We start from the raw sequence: 15116 nt of genomic DNA, 5'->3' as shown, positions 1-15116 counted from the left end.
CAACACATGCATTTTATTCCTGATAGACACTGTTGCCCTGTATTGTGCACATTTATTTCCAAGGTCGTACAATTCATAACACTATGCACTGTTTAATCTTTTTGTGCTCGGAGGAGATTACTCTTCTACTTCAGTCTAAATTAAAATGTTCTGCATCTCTGGCACAGTGCGATAAGCTTACATTTTTAGAATAAAAACAATGTCCATGCTGAAGTGGGTGAGAGGTTCTCTTCCAGCAGGACTCATCATGGATTGCTGCTGCTGTGAGCTGTGACTGAGATGAAGTTCAACTGTCCCCGACTTTCATCCTGAGAAGGAAGATATAGGTACACTGCTAAAGGTATATTAGTGGATGCACTAAGTTTGTCTTTCTGACATACAGTACCAAGGTATGGGGTTAGGTCATTCCAACAGGCCTGGCAGATGGATACTCCGGATATGCTCTCTTTTGCATGTAGGAAGTAGTAGTAGATGGGCGTATCCTTAGTAACATTAAGAAAAATTAACATGGTTGAATTGTTTGTGTTTTCTACCATTCTAATAATGCTTATAACAATGATGTGATACATCTTTGAAATAATCACAGTTCATGTTTTTATATACAAAGATTAGAGTTTTTTTAAAAACATTTGAAAATGCAATATTGTATCTTTTCTTTGTAACACTTTGGGCATGGCAGAGTTTCAAAGAAAAGGGTTAGATGATTCCTTGGGAATCAGAGTGATCATGTTCGAGGTTACTGACAACATACAAAATCTATAACTCTGTAAGGTTTGTTGTTTAAATGAAATACTGGCAAATGAGCTACTCCATCAAAGATCGCGGATATCACATCTGCCTAATTACAAGTGTCTTAGAATATAATGCACTTGTGACAGGGTATCCCATCAGCCAAACTCTAAATTTGAGCCCTCAGTCTCTGTATTATGAGGTTTTGGGGTTTTAAATACAGTCCTACTAGATTTGTAGGAAACGTATAACAATACGCTTCGTATGGCACGTCGCATTTGAAGTCCCTCACCTTTGTCATTCCTCTTAAATCACTGGTTATGTCACATAATATTAATCATTAATCCCAACAAAGTGATCAAACTACTTACATACTGATTACATAAACTGATGCTGAATTATATATATACAAACCCTGATCTACAGCACCAGCCTACGGGTCACCTCAGATCTTCAGATGCCATGCCCCTCTTGTCACCCCGTAGCCTGAAGCAATGTTTTGGAGGCGGAGGATTCACAGTAAAATTCTATGGAACTTCTAGGTCAGCATTTGTTGTGAGCTTTCTCATTTATGTCTCATCTGTTCTAGATCTACAATGCGGTCCCTTTGGTAAGAAGACTTCCTTTGCCTCATCAAAGGGTTTTGAAAAGGGCAGAAACAATTAATGCATTCTTGAAGAGTGCTCAGGAAGAGCATAAGGAAACGCTTATCCCTGGAGAGCCTAGGGACTACATAGACTGCTACTTGGAAGAAATGGAGAAGGTACATTGCTATTTATTGTTCTTTTAATTCTGTTTTAGCTATCCACCCTTCCATGTGTGTATTTGGTAGGTAAGGCAACACCCTTCTTCAGACTATCCTCTAGAACAGGCAGGCAAAACATTCAAGTCTCACAGCACCAAAAAGCATGTCCAGTCATTTTGGAGTGGATCCTTGTTATTGTTGTTCTTTATACTTAGCACTCCTCTAGTTATTTTGGCTTCACATATATATTGAAAACCTAAGAAATTAAGATCCTCGCTTCTTCAGTTAGTGGCCAGTACTTGACATTTTGTGTTTACTGTATCTTTTCCCACTCCAGGTCCATTCCACTCCCTGGACAATGTCTATCCATGCTCCAGGCCATACCTTGTTTAATTGTTATACTGATTATGTAGGAGCTACATCTTAGCCCTCATCCAGAACTAGCCTGGACTGTCCAAGAGAGTGAGTAATAGAGAGGTTCCCTCTAAAATATTAGCTTTCTGAGAAGCTGGTCTAGGCCACCTGGTGTTAGTTGCTGATCTCCATATTCAAGCCTAAACCATTCAATTTCCCCCGTTTACTGTCATGGGAAAAAGCATATACAACGCGGTCTGAACCACGTATGCCTCTACCACACAGGCTTTACAACGCATGCATATTTACCACACATGCCTTTACCATGCAAACTTTTACAACAAATATGCCTATACCACGAATATTTTTACAACAAAAATGTAAGTATTTTGCTGGTAAGTGTATGATTGATATATATATGTATATATACTTTTTTTCCCAAAAGTAAACGCCGCACTCAGGAACTGTAAATCACTGACTTATTAGGCAAACTCCACAGGCAGTCTGTCACACCGACGCGTTTCGGGCACTCTTTGAAAGACAAAAAAGAAATAGAAAAAATGCGTAAGGAGATGGAAGATCGCCTCGAAAAATACGAGGATGAAGTTCAACAAAGAAAACATAGGAAGTTTCAAAGGGATGAAGCTGATTACAAACACGGACGCATTTTGACATTTGCTAAACGCTTTGATGCCCTAAAATCAAATGTTGCAAAGAAAACATACCATCCAATAAGTGGATCCGGTAGTGAATCCGATGTAAGTGGTGGCGAAGGGTCCACAACCATGGGATACAAACATCAAACAAACTTATCTTTTTTAGAGGAAATGCGCCTAGTGAACCTCGATCAAAATTTGTCAAGAACACAAGGCCAGACGAGGGGAAGAGGCAGAGGCAGCAGATTTGGGAAAAATATTACAAAGTCTTCAAAAGCGGCCGAAGAACCAGGAGATCAAAAAACAACCGCAACAGCCACAAGGAGACAATACCCGCTGAGGAACAGAAACAAAAATCAATAGAGAAGGAAAACCTAATAATAAATCTGTCTAACCATATATTAACACCAGTGGAAACCGAAGTTCTAAATAAAGGATTACGTTTCTGTCCACAAAAGCACTTTAATCACACGGACACGAAAATTGACATCTATAAGTTTGTACGAAAAATTAAATTGGCAAAAATCTTTGCCAACAAAGATGAAGAAGTAGGACAACCAACAGAAGAAGGAGGAGAAACAACAACTACCATAAGCGAACTGACATCGGAACTAACGATTGAGTTGATACCGCATCTGAAAGTTCTATATGATCTGGCCAATGAGTATGAAAATGATGAAGTCCCAGAAATAATACAGGAATTGGGCTTGAACATGAAATGACATCAAAAAAGTAATGTACAATCAAAATCGAAATACTTTCCACAACTATACCCAGGGAACAAGATAGACTCATTCTCAGAAGCTGTGATGACAAAACTGGATAAATTGGAAAAACAGCGCAACAGAATATCGGAAAACATCACAATAAAGGAGAATAGAGCCATACAAGTATTGGCAAATAACAATGAAATAATAATAAAGCCCGCAGACAAGGGCGGCAATATTGTTATTCAAAATACTCAAGATTACATGAAAGAAGCATACCGACAACTAAATGATGAGACGAAGTACAAAAAATTAGCATGCAATCCAATAAACACAATGCTAAAAGATTTGAAAAACATGTTGGACGAATGGCATGAGCAAAAACTATTGGACCTTGATGAATTAAAATACCTTTGGAAGGAAAATCCAACCATGCCAACAATTTACTTCCTTCCGAAGGTGCACAAGACCCTCATTGACCCACCAGGGAGGCCAATAGTGTCCTCATGTGACTCCTTTTTCGAAAATATCTCATCTTATGTTGATCAATATTTAGCTCCAATGGTGAAAAACCTAGCCTCATATGTACAAGACACTGGGGACTTTCTACGAATATTATCCAACATCACTTGGCATCCTGCCTTCCTATTGGTAACAATAGATGTTGTATCTTTATACACATCAATTGAACACACAATACGATTAAATGCCTGTGCCTACTTTTTCAAACAAAGGAACATATCACAATTGGAACACTCAGCCATGCTACTGACCCTGATCAAGACTTGCCTTAACAACAATGTGTTCCTCTTTAATCATAACATTTACCAACAACTGTGCGGATGTGCAATGGGCGTCTCCTTCTCCCCTAACTATGCGAACCTCACCATGGGTTGGTGGGAGAAGGAGATAGCATGGTGACAGAACAATCAGGAAGAACTGGAAAAAATAATGCTTTGGTCGAGATACATCGACGACCTCTTTCTCATATGGAACGGAACAAAGAAAGAATTCATGCATTATTTCTCCAAACTAAACAACAATGATGTAGGACTATCATTTACATGCAATACAAGCAAAAGTAGGTTTGACTATTTGGACATTACAGTGTATATTGAAAATGGTCAAATTAACACAACACTTTACAGAAAAAGTACTGCAACCAATAGCATCCTACATGCTGAAAGTTTTCATCCGAAATCAGTAATAAAGAATGTACCGTTTGGAGAATTTATAAGGATGAAAAGAAATTGTTCTAAAGAGGAAGAAGCAAATTTACAAATTGCCAAATGCACATCAAGACTAGAAGCAAGAGGATACAGAAAAAGAGATCTAAACAAAAATTTGGAAAAGATCAAGCAAAAAACTAGGTCAGAGATTTTAATGCAACAACCAAAAGTGATAAAAAACATGCACGGGACACCAAGATTGATACTAAACTATAGCAAAGAGGCATATAAAATACGAGGATGTATTCAAAAATATTGGCTACTATTACATCAAGACGCTGACTTAAAGAAAATCTTAGGAAATGAGCCAAAACTATCATTCAGAAAAGTACCCTCTTTAAAGGATATGCTCGTGAGAAGTCACTTTGAAAATCCAAGTAAAAAATCTACGAATTGGCTTGAAAAGCAGCAAAATGGATTTAATAAATGTGGACGTTGCAAAGCGTGCAAAATTGGTAAAAATATAAAATCCTTCAGGGACGATTAATTGAAATCAAAACAAAAATAACTTGCACTACTCAATTTGTAGTATACATCATTCAATGTGACTGTGCACAAATGTACATTGGAAGCACAATTTGTGCCCTGAAGAAGAGAATGCTTGAGCACATAAGAGCTGTAAAGAACAGAGACATGACATATGCTACAGCTAAACATATGCTCGAATGCCAAGGTGGGGATTGGAAGAAAATGTGCTTTTTTGGAATAGACAACATCGAACAAAATGAAAGACTAGGCGATCGAAAACTGAAATTACGCCAAATGGAATCAAAGTACGTAATTCGCATGAAAACTAAGATCCTGAGAGGGATGAACCTGGACGAGGAACTCTTTGTACATTTGTAACAAAAACTTAAAAAATAGTTTTGAACTCAAAAATGTGACTGTCAATAACACACACAAAAAATGTTTAATATTTCGTAACACAAAGGAATAAGCAAATGGTTAAGTTCAGATAGGAGAATAGCCACGTGTTAAGACATTGTTGAGAATTGCAGGTACTATACCTAAAGTTGAACATAATATACAGATAAGCACACAATATTGGTTGGCAAATCGGTTGATATACAACTGCACTAATGCGTTAAAATCTTGATTAATAAGGTACTATACCTATAATTTAAAGTTGAAAATCTGATAATTTGCATTATGTAGTGCAGTTGCATTAGAAAAACGTGTAGTGTAATGTAATTACCAAATTATGATTGATTACTGTCACAAAAGGTGTCATTTGCAATGGAAACGCATAAACTACCAATCCCAGAAACCCATGGGATGGTTTTAAATCGCAAAGCCTTGATAAACAGAGAAAAAGTAGTGCCACCTACCGTGAGAAAGGGCGTGTGCCCGAAACGCGTCGGTGTGACAGACTGCCTGTGGAGTTTGCCTAATAAATCAGTGATTTACAGTTCCTGAGTGCGGCGTTTACTTTTGAAAAAAATGATTTTTGGTCCTGTGGTTGGTCCCACGCATGCACCCGCTGAAGAGCGCTCCAGCTATAACCGCCATTGCTTCTCTTCATATATATATATACATATACATATATGTATATATATTTCCAACAAGGTGTAGTTTGAACCAGCTTGCTTCCTGATTGCTGGTGGTGCACATTAAAGCACTACCGCTAGTGCTCTTTTAAAATCACCACAAAACCTTCCCAATCCGAGAAATAAATGGCACTCTGGAATAGAAGGAACTCACCATTGTTTATTCCATTGGGCCACTCCGGTCAGGACTACTTTGTCACCTGGTGAGCACCATTTTGCAATCATTAAATAAACACTTTTTTTTTTACAATAAACATAAACAAAATACTTTCAGTTTCATGCAAGCAACTTCATTACACGTTTCGAGCTGGCATAAACATCAATAACCATAAAGTGTCCTCATTTCTTTTCCATATTCAGAGTGCATTGTTGCACACCTAAAAACAAATATTACAAACACCTGCCTTCAGCTTGATTAGCTAAAAGTGTAAATGTGCTCTGATGAAAGTAAAGTCTCTTGGAGGCAGAACCTAAATAGAACCTCAAAAGCCGTAAATAAAGTCAGTATTTCAATGGTCAAAGTTTTGGCTGTAACATTCAACATCGTGAGGTATAAAAGATTTTAAAACTAAGTAATTATGCAATGCGTGCCTGTAAATGCCTCATCAAGAGGTAAAACCAGTTACTTTATGTACATTCTCCATGCCTGGCCGCTGAATACACAACGGATGCATCTGTAGACGGGGGTGAGACCCGTTTTTTGTTACATAACTATAAAAAAAATTGTAGCACTCAGAGGGTCATTCATTTAAATGACTATATTTGCAGACGTGTTTTGGTATTATGCCTTCTTCCGTGCAGTCACATCATTATTTACCATGCACAGAGTTGGTTCATTTAAACCCTCCATTGGTTGTTCCTGTTGATAGAGCTCTGACCAATGGGCAAACAGCAATGTTCTTATTGAATTATTTGCTGTGGCCCACGTATATGAATATGACTGCGACGACAATAACGATATATATATGTCTAATTTATACCTCAATGTTCAATAAGCACATTCTTTTCCAAAGAACAGCGAAATGCCACTTACAGCCCCCATTCTGGGATTTTCACCTCCTTATATCGCCGGTCATGTCGTTGGAACCAATCACTGTACACACACCCCTCGTCTACCGCTGGATGTAGTTCTCAGAAACCTTGCTGGCGTCCTTTCCATTGCTGGTCATCCTGGATTTGTATAATCCATGACCTTCATTGGTCAACAAGGTATGGCAACGGCGGTTCAGGCAGGCTAAAATAGATTCATGGGCGTGAAACCTGTTTTTTGTTACACAACAACTATAAAAGAATTTGGAGCATTCACGGGGTAATTTAAAGGACTATATTTTCAGACACATTTTTGCATTATGCCTTCTTCCGTGCAGTCACATCATTATTCACTATGCACAGAATTGGTTTGTATATATATATATATATATATATATATATATACCTACTCGCAGGCGCCAGTAGGTAGTTATAGTTAGGACCTAGTTTCCATAGGAAGAACATTGTTTCATTTGCCAATAACTTTGCTGCACAAAACTTTTCTAAACTAATACGGCTCACTTGAGCTGCTGTCTTACCAGTTTTGGAGTGATCCATCAAGCAGGGGCCAAGAAAAGGGGGGAGGGCCCAAAACACATTTCCATCATGTTAATTCACAAAGGATCTGTAATGACACCAAATTTGGCAGGTAGGTAGATGTTGGTCCAAGGAATTGCCTTTTTGTTATTTGGTGTAAGTCTGATGGAAGCATATTAGGAGAGACCAACTGCTAGCGTGAGCGAAAAGATTCCTTCCAAAATGGCGGTGAAACAGCAAAATTGAGGTAAATATATGAAGAAAAACATTCCAGGAGCAATAAACTCTTTAGGGCCAAAAATGTAATCAAAGGCAGACAAAAAATTACAACTGAGGGCATAGAATGTTGTATCCAGCAGCTAGTGAGGTGGCTCAAGTAGGAAACACGTGCAGCGCTCGTCGGGGGAAAAGCGCATCAAAATGGCGGTCGCATCAAACGCGAATCGTCATTGCTGAGGGAAAAACATAAAAAACGCTGCATATCGCTCACCCCGTAATTCGGCCGAGACATCAAAGGAGGCAGCCGGCACTCCTAAAATGAATATTGCGGCCAGCGGACTCCAGAAAGCGATGGAAGCACTCGGAGTGCTCCCGTACCCTTCACGCTACTGCAGAGCTCCTCGGCGAGGCGGCCATTCCTGACTGCACCGAAACAACGCCCCCCCCCCCCGGAACCACGCCGCCGAATTTTAGACTTTTTAATAGTTAACGGGAGGTTAGGAAATGACATACCAGCAAAAATCACACATAAGGCTCCTATTGGAGGAACTATCATTGATTACCTAATTGAAACAGCTGATTTTTTAAATAAACTCTCCAGTATGGTAGTCCTGGAAAATGAATCTAGCAACCACATGTTGATTTGTACTAAATTTGAGATATCCTGTTCCAAGGTTGGTTCCTGGAATTATAAGGATACCATGCCCTGGTAGGCTTTATTTTAACAAATATCAGAATGTTTTTGGAATATTCCAGATGTTTCTAAACTTAGAGAGACTTTAACAATTTTATTAAGAGATCAGCAGCAGCAAGCAGTGGCAGATTCTCAGCCTCCCCATATTAACCAGTTTGAAGCTTTTGAACGTAATATAAGCACCTTAGTCTCGACATGTAAATTGTCCCATTTACCAGCTAAACGGAGGATCTATTTTGATCCACTATTATGTTTAAATAGGGAACTAAATAAACTAGTGAGGACCCAGTTCCTGAAATTCTCCCTTGAATATAGTAAATTATTAACACTACTAAAGAGAAAAAGTCAAAGGAAAAAATATTCTCTGAAACAAAATAAGGTAGACTATGAATGGATACAGTTAAAAGAAGCAGTTTTTTTTTAATTTTTATTATTTTTATAAAGCAAATTTTTCACAACATTTTTACCCCCCACCCCCACCCCCCGCACCACTCAATATACCCACAGGGAAAAAGAAAAGGGTTAGCAACACCTAAGTAAACTTTACATAGCTTTTAAATATGATACCACTAGATGAAAATTTCATTGATATACTAACAATCCACACCAGATAAAGACAAGGAAGGGAAAAAGAAAGAAAAATAAAAAAACATGCGAAATACAAGTACATTTTGTCCAATTTCCACACTTCCTATACATTCACCATCCTATTTTTCCAATCTGCAATTGGCTTCCAGATCTGTAAGCCTAATGCTCTGCCTTTCTTCCCCCTCCTAGCGTAGATAGCCTTTTCGAGATGATACATGTGCAATAGCCTGGCCAACCATTGCTGCATCGAGGGAGGGAACTTATCTCGCCACGCTGAGGCTATACATAAACGAAGAACAGCCGTAGCCACAAAAATAAAGTACCCCAGTTGATGTTGGGGAATGTTTTCTTCCACCCCTAGTAGAATTACTTCCGAAGACAACTTCAATTTATAGTTCAAAGATTTATCAAAAAATGCTTCAATACTACTTATTAGAGGGAGAAGATTAGGGCACTCTGCAAACATATGTTTCATATCAGCCTCCAGACTATCACATCTTGGGCAGTTAAAAGAAGCAATTTTGAGAAAAAATGCTAAAAGATATTGGGAAATAATTGCAGACCTCTGTGGAACAAGATTAAAATCTCTTCCAATTCCTGTGAAGGAAGAAGAATGGAAATTATATCTGAACGAACTTTACTCTGTAAATCCTAGTTCTTCTTGTCCTGCATCCATTGTAACATATTCCATTAAACCCCTAAAATTTAGCTATGCGCCCTCAAACGGATAAATTATGGGTTATATTAAGAAAATGAGAGCCTGAGGAGCAATGGTCCCTGACTAAATCCCTATGACAGTTATTAATAAAGAGCCGCTAATGTCGGCTATGTATCTTGCACCCCAGTTTGCATATTGCTATCGGCAGGGGAAGATGCCCCAATCTTGGTCCGGCATTATTTTAATTCTACTATATAAAAAGGGACATAGGCATCATCCGGGCAATTATCGACAAATAGCCCTGTTAGGTGCGGTAGGGAAAATATTTGCTTGCAGCATTTTAGATCATCTTACAGATTGGGTGGTGGAGGAGAAAATCTTACCCATAGAACAAGCAGGCTTTAGGAAACAGTATTCCAACTTGAATAATATCAGCATGTTGAAACTAATAGAGGAAAAGTACACGATTGTTCGTATCTCAAATGTATATGTGGCTTTTATAGATTTTTCAACAGCCTTTGAGACGGTTGACAAGGCCTTACTGTTGAAAAAATTACATAAAATGGGAGTGCCTAGCCCCCTGTTATTTTTGATTATTGACCTGCACTCACGAACCTGGTGTCAGGTGCTAATAGAAGAAATCAAGACCTATCAACAATAATTCCCACTGAAAATGGACTGAAACAAGGCTGTTTATTAGCCCCGTTACTCTTATCTTTGTATGTAGCTGACTTACCCGAACGCTTTTCTCCCTTAGAAGGAAATGCACCAAAGATAGGAAGCCTCCATTTGCATTACTTATGTATGCAGACAATATTGTAATTATGGACTTGACCCCTGATGGGTTGAATAAAAAGCTGATTTCTTTGCAGAAATATACGATGGTGCAGTACTTAAAGATAAATGTTTCTAAAAGTGAAGTTCTGATTATGAAATGTAGCAAAAGTAGAAATGTGGGTAATTTTGAGAGGGGAATTGGTTCTGAAAAATTGAAAATGCTAGATTCTTTTCTTTATTTGGGGAAAGTAATAACGGGTAACACAAATAATAAGCCACATATTGCACAGAGTTCTTCTAAAGCTGTAATATGTGCAAATGGTCTACGTATATTTTATAGCGCAGTGGGATGAAGAAATTTTTTACATTTGCTTACAGTTTTAAAGCAAAAATTCCTACCACTTTACTATATGCTATTGAAACTAGTTTCTTAGATAATATTGAAGGTCAGATGCTACGTAAACTATATCATTTTAATACCTCGGTCCCAATAGCGCCCATTAGAATGGAATTTAGTTTGTTAGGTTCATTCACTCAAGGCTTAGTCAGTGTATTTCATTTGGGATACCAGCTAAAGAATAGTGAATTACACACATTAAGGGGTTTTATGTGTAAGGAAATCTTTGAAGGACCCACTGATAAATACTCTTTTTCACGTCATTTCTCCTTAGCATTGAACTATTTTTACATAAAGGAGGAGTCAGTGACCTCCCTCTCGTCTTTAGAATTTAAATCTTTTCTAAAAAACACAAGTTGTATGTTAGCTTTCAGACAGATGTTAAGCATTGCAGATCAAAATAAAGGCTGAAGCTAATAGCAATGTCAAAAACACAGAGAATCCCTCAGATATTTATCCTGGAATTTAGAACATGGTGTTAGACGATGGTTTACATTATGTCATATGAACCTTTTGCCATTAAGTGATCTACTAGCTAATTGGTACCCTGCCATGAAACTTTGAAAAAATTGTGGCTTTTGAAATCTGGGCATTCAGAAATTTGATCATATTCTGTTAGTTTGCCCAGTTTTAGTTGAGTTTTGTTACTGATGGCTTCGACCTATATTCTTGCAAAATAGCATTAAGAATGTATCATCAGCTCATGAATTCCTTCTTTTTCCAAAAAATGAAATAGTGTGTATACAATTATTCAATTTTTTAAGGAGTTTATGAATATATTTTAATCTTCCCTACCCTTATTTATGCAGGTCCCTATTTTTATTGTTGTTTTTAATTGCTGCTGCTAAGGGAGAATGAATCCTTAATTATAAATCTGCTAATTTGTTCCTTGGAACTCCGTCTGGTTTACAATTTCCTGCTGCTATATGACGCACTTTATCTAAAAATTGCTCTTATTTTAAAGCTGATATTGTACACTATCATAATGTTTACATATGTTTCTGCTGCTATATAAATGCACTTTGCACAGAATTGGATCATATCCTGCTGTTATTCGTCATTGCCAGGGAAAAACAGTTGTTAGTCACAAATGTTTTATTTACTTCATTGGAACTCCGTCTGGTTTACAATTTTCATTTTCTGCTGCTACATGACATACTTTAGCTAAAAACTGGTCTTATTTTAAAGCTGATAATGTACACTATCATATTGTTTACAAATGTTTCTGCAGCTATATAAATGCACTTTGTACAGAATTTGATCATATCTTGCTGTTACTCGTCATTGCCGGGGAAAACCAGTTGTTAATCAGAGATATTTTAGTTACCTCCTTAGAACCTGCTCTGCTTCTAATTCTTTGCTGCTGCACGTTGCACTTTACTTAATATGATCTACTGTGAAGTTGATATTGTACTGTATTATATTATCTACAAAATAACATATGTATTTAAATGTATGTCCTTTGCCGATAATGAATACCCTCGTCTCCTATTGCATATTTGGTGCTACTGATTGTCCCCATTTGCTCGTAGGCCTTGAGAACTGGCTATGAAGGGCTATTTTGAATGTAATACTGCCGTTGTTATATAGTTATAAATACTATGTCTTAGTGAACTTTGATACAATGACGCTGGAATTTAATATGTGATTCAATTTATGATGGTAATGAATTGAGCTCGTAGTTTAATGTGTATGTGTACATTAATTGTGTTTTTTTTAAGTGGACCTCATTGGAAATCCAAATTCTTAATAAAAATTGAATTGAATTGTGTATATAACATAGAGATACTGTTACACCCATTCACATACTCATATACAGTCTGTGATACTCATTCACAAACTCATACTGTCAGTCACACGTGAAACAGCGCTACTAAGGAATAGTATGATTTACTATTCCAACACCTTTCCTACTGTTGCACACACTGGAGTTGGAATACTAAATTATACTATTCCTAAGTCCAGCACGTCCCCTACAGCAAGTCGTAGAAACAACTTGCGATGTAATGGTTTGCGTTGTAACAACGTGGTTGTTGTAACAACCGTGTTATAATTGCATGCGTTGCAGTGCATGCGATGTAAATGCTGTTTCCCGTGTAACATCGCATATTCCAGTCACACCCATTCAGAAACCTATACCGACTCTATCACACCCATTCACATACTCATGGAGAGACTGTGAGACCAATTCACATATCCATAGACACACTCTTACACCCATTAATAAACCCATACAGACACTGTTACACCCATTTATATACCATAGAGATACTGTTAAACCCATTCACAAACCTATACAGACACTGTCTTACCCATTCACAACCTCATACAGACACTATTACACTCATTCACAACCCCATAGAAACACTCTCACACCCATTCACAAACGAATAGAAACATTCTCAGGCCCATTCACAAACTCATGCAGATACTATCACACTCATTCACGTACCCAAACAGACACTGTCATACCCATTCACAAACCCATGCAAACATTGTGACTCCCATTCACAAACCCATACATATACTGTCACACTCATTTACGTACCCACACACACACACCATCAAAACCATTCAAACTCATACATACTCTCATACCCATTCACAACTTTATAGAGACACTGTCACATCAATTCACATACATATAAACACTGTGTGATACTCTTCACAAATCCATACAGTCACACCCATTAGCACACACATACAAACACTGTCTTACCGATTCATATACCATAAACACACTGTTACACCCATTTAGACACCCATACAGAGAGTGTCATATCCATCCACAACCTCATAAAGACTGTGTGACACCCATTCAGAAACCTATAGAAAGACTTTCACACCCAAGGCAAGGGTATTTTTAGGGTTTAGAATGGGTGTGGTATTTTGGTTGGCAAGCGTGTTTTTAGGGTTTAAGGTGGTTGTAGGGTTTTGGATAGGAAGAGCATTTTTAGAATTTAGGTTGGGTGTGGGTTTTTGGGTGGTAAGGGTAATTTTAGGGTTTACTGTGGGTTTTTAGGTGGCAAGGGTAGTTTTAGGGTTTATGGAGGGTATTAGTTTTTGGGTGGAAGGAGAAAATGTATGCTTTATGGTGTGTTTAGGGGTTATGAGTTAATAAGGTAAGCAAAAAAATATATATGTATTCATATGTATGTGTTTATTTATATATATATTTATTTTTTATTTTTTTCACTGAAAAACATAGGTTTCAGGAACGTTATAGTTAGACTGACATTTCACTCATACAAAACCAGAGAAATTCAGCTGTTACGTGAGTTATCTATAACTTGTGCCCCCTCAATGCACTGCTCATGACCTCACCTATTACATCACTCCTGACATGGTCAGTGACATCACTGATGACATCTCAAATGACATCATTGATGACATCATCCAGTGATTATGAGTGTTTCTACAAAGGTTTATGTGTGTTAAATGTGCATACCAAGGTGTATTGGTGAATTAGTTGGTGTATGAGTGCCTTATTGGATGATTCAGTGGGTGTGTGAGTAACCGTATAATTAAATAATTAGGCATCTCAGTGAATGTATCGGTGAGTGAAATGTGTGAATGTCTGCATCTGTCAGTTGGTGCCTAAGTGGCTGCATTAGTGTGTGACTGAGTAGGTGAGTTTTGGTATGGTTGATTGATTGGTTGTCTGAGTACATCTATGGGTGTCTGAGTGTCTGTGTGGGTAGGCGATGAGCGAGTGGGTGAGTCAGTGGCTTGTATGGCCTAGTAAGTATGTGTGTGGGGGCTGTATGGGTGAGTGATTGTGTGTATGGCTGTGTCGGCGAATGACAGGATGTGTCAATGGTATGTTGGTGAGTAACTGTATATTTGAAAGGCAGTACAGGTGAGTATCGGAGCATATTTGACTGTATGTGTGACTGATTGCAAGAGTGGCCGTATGGGTGTGTGTGTGCTTGTGCTAGTGACTGGATAGGTAAGTGAGTATGTGTTAGTATCTGTATGAATAAAGGAGTGTGTGTGTGTGTATAAATGTATAGGTGAGTAAATGGCTGTGTGATTACCTCTATAGGTGACTTAGTAGGTGTGTGAGTAGCTCTATTTTTTTTGTAAATGTATTTTTATTGCAGAATTAGAAACAAGACCTCAGAATAGGCCAACCAGTACACTTATATTTACAACAAGGGGTGGTGAGGGACAGAGTCTCTGAATTAAGCAGAATACTCTCACCCAGTCAAGAGATCAGGGCTAGATCCAACACCGTTTTTTAGGTCATT

General features: G+C 37.9%; 1 protein-coding gene across 1 annotated transcript in view; it reads left to right on the top strand.

Moving 5' to 3' along the window:
• LOC144798061 (cytochrome P450 2D6-like) overlaps positions 1-15116 on the top strand; it is a 346978-nt gene that overhangs the window by 271818 nt on the left and 60044 nt on the right. The window contains exon 5 of the mRNA XM_078668833.1: positions 1319-1492. Coding sequence (XP_078524959.1) covers positions 1319-1492 — 174 coding nt within the window. The remainder of the gene's footprint in view (positions 1-1318; positions 1493-15116) is intronic.

Source organism: Lissotriton helveticus, chromosome 12 (assembly GCF_964261635.1).
Source record: "Lissotriton helveticus chromosome 12, aLisHel1.1, whole genome shotgun sequence".
In the NCBI taxonomy this organism is placed as follows: Eukaryota; Metazoa; Chordata; class Amphibia; order Caudata; family Salamandridae; genus Lissotriton; species Lissotriton helveticus.
This window is presented reverse-complemented; position numbering and strand designations above follow the sequence as displayed.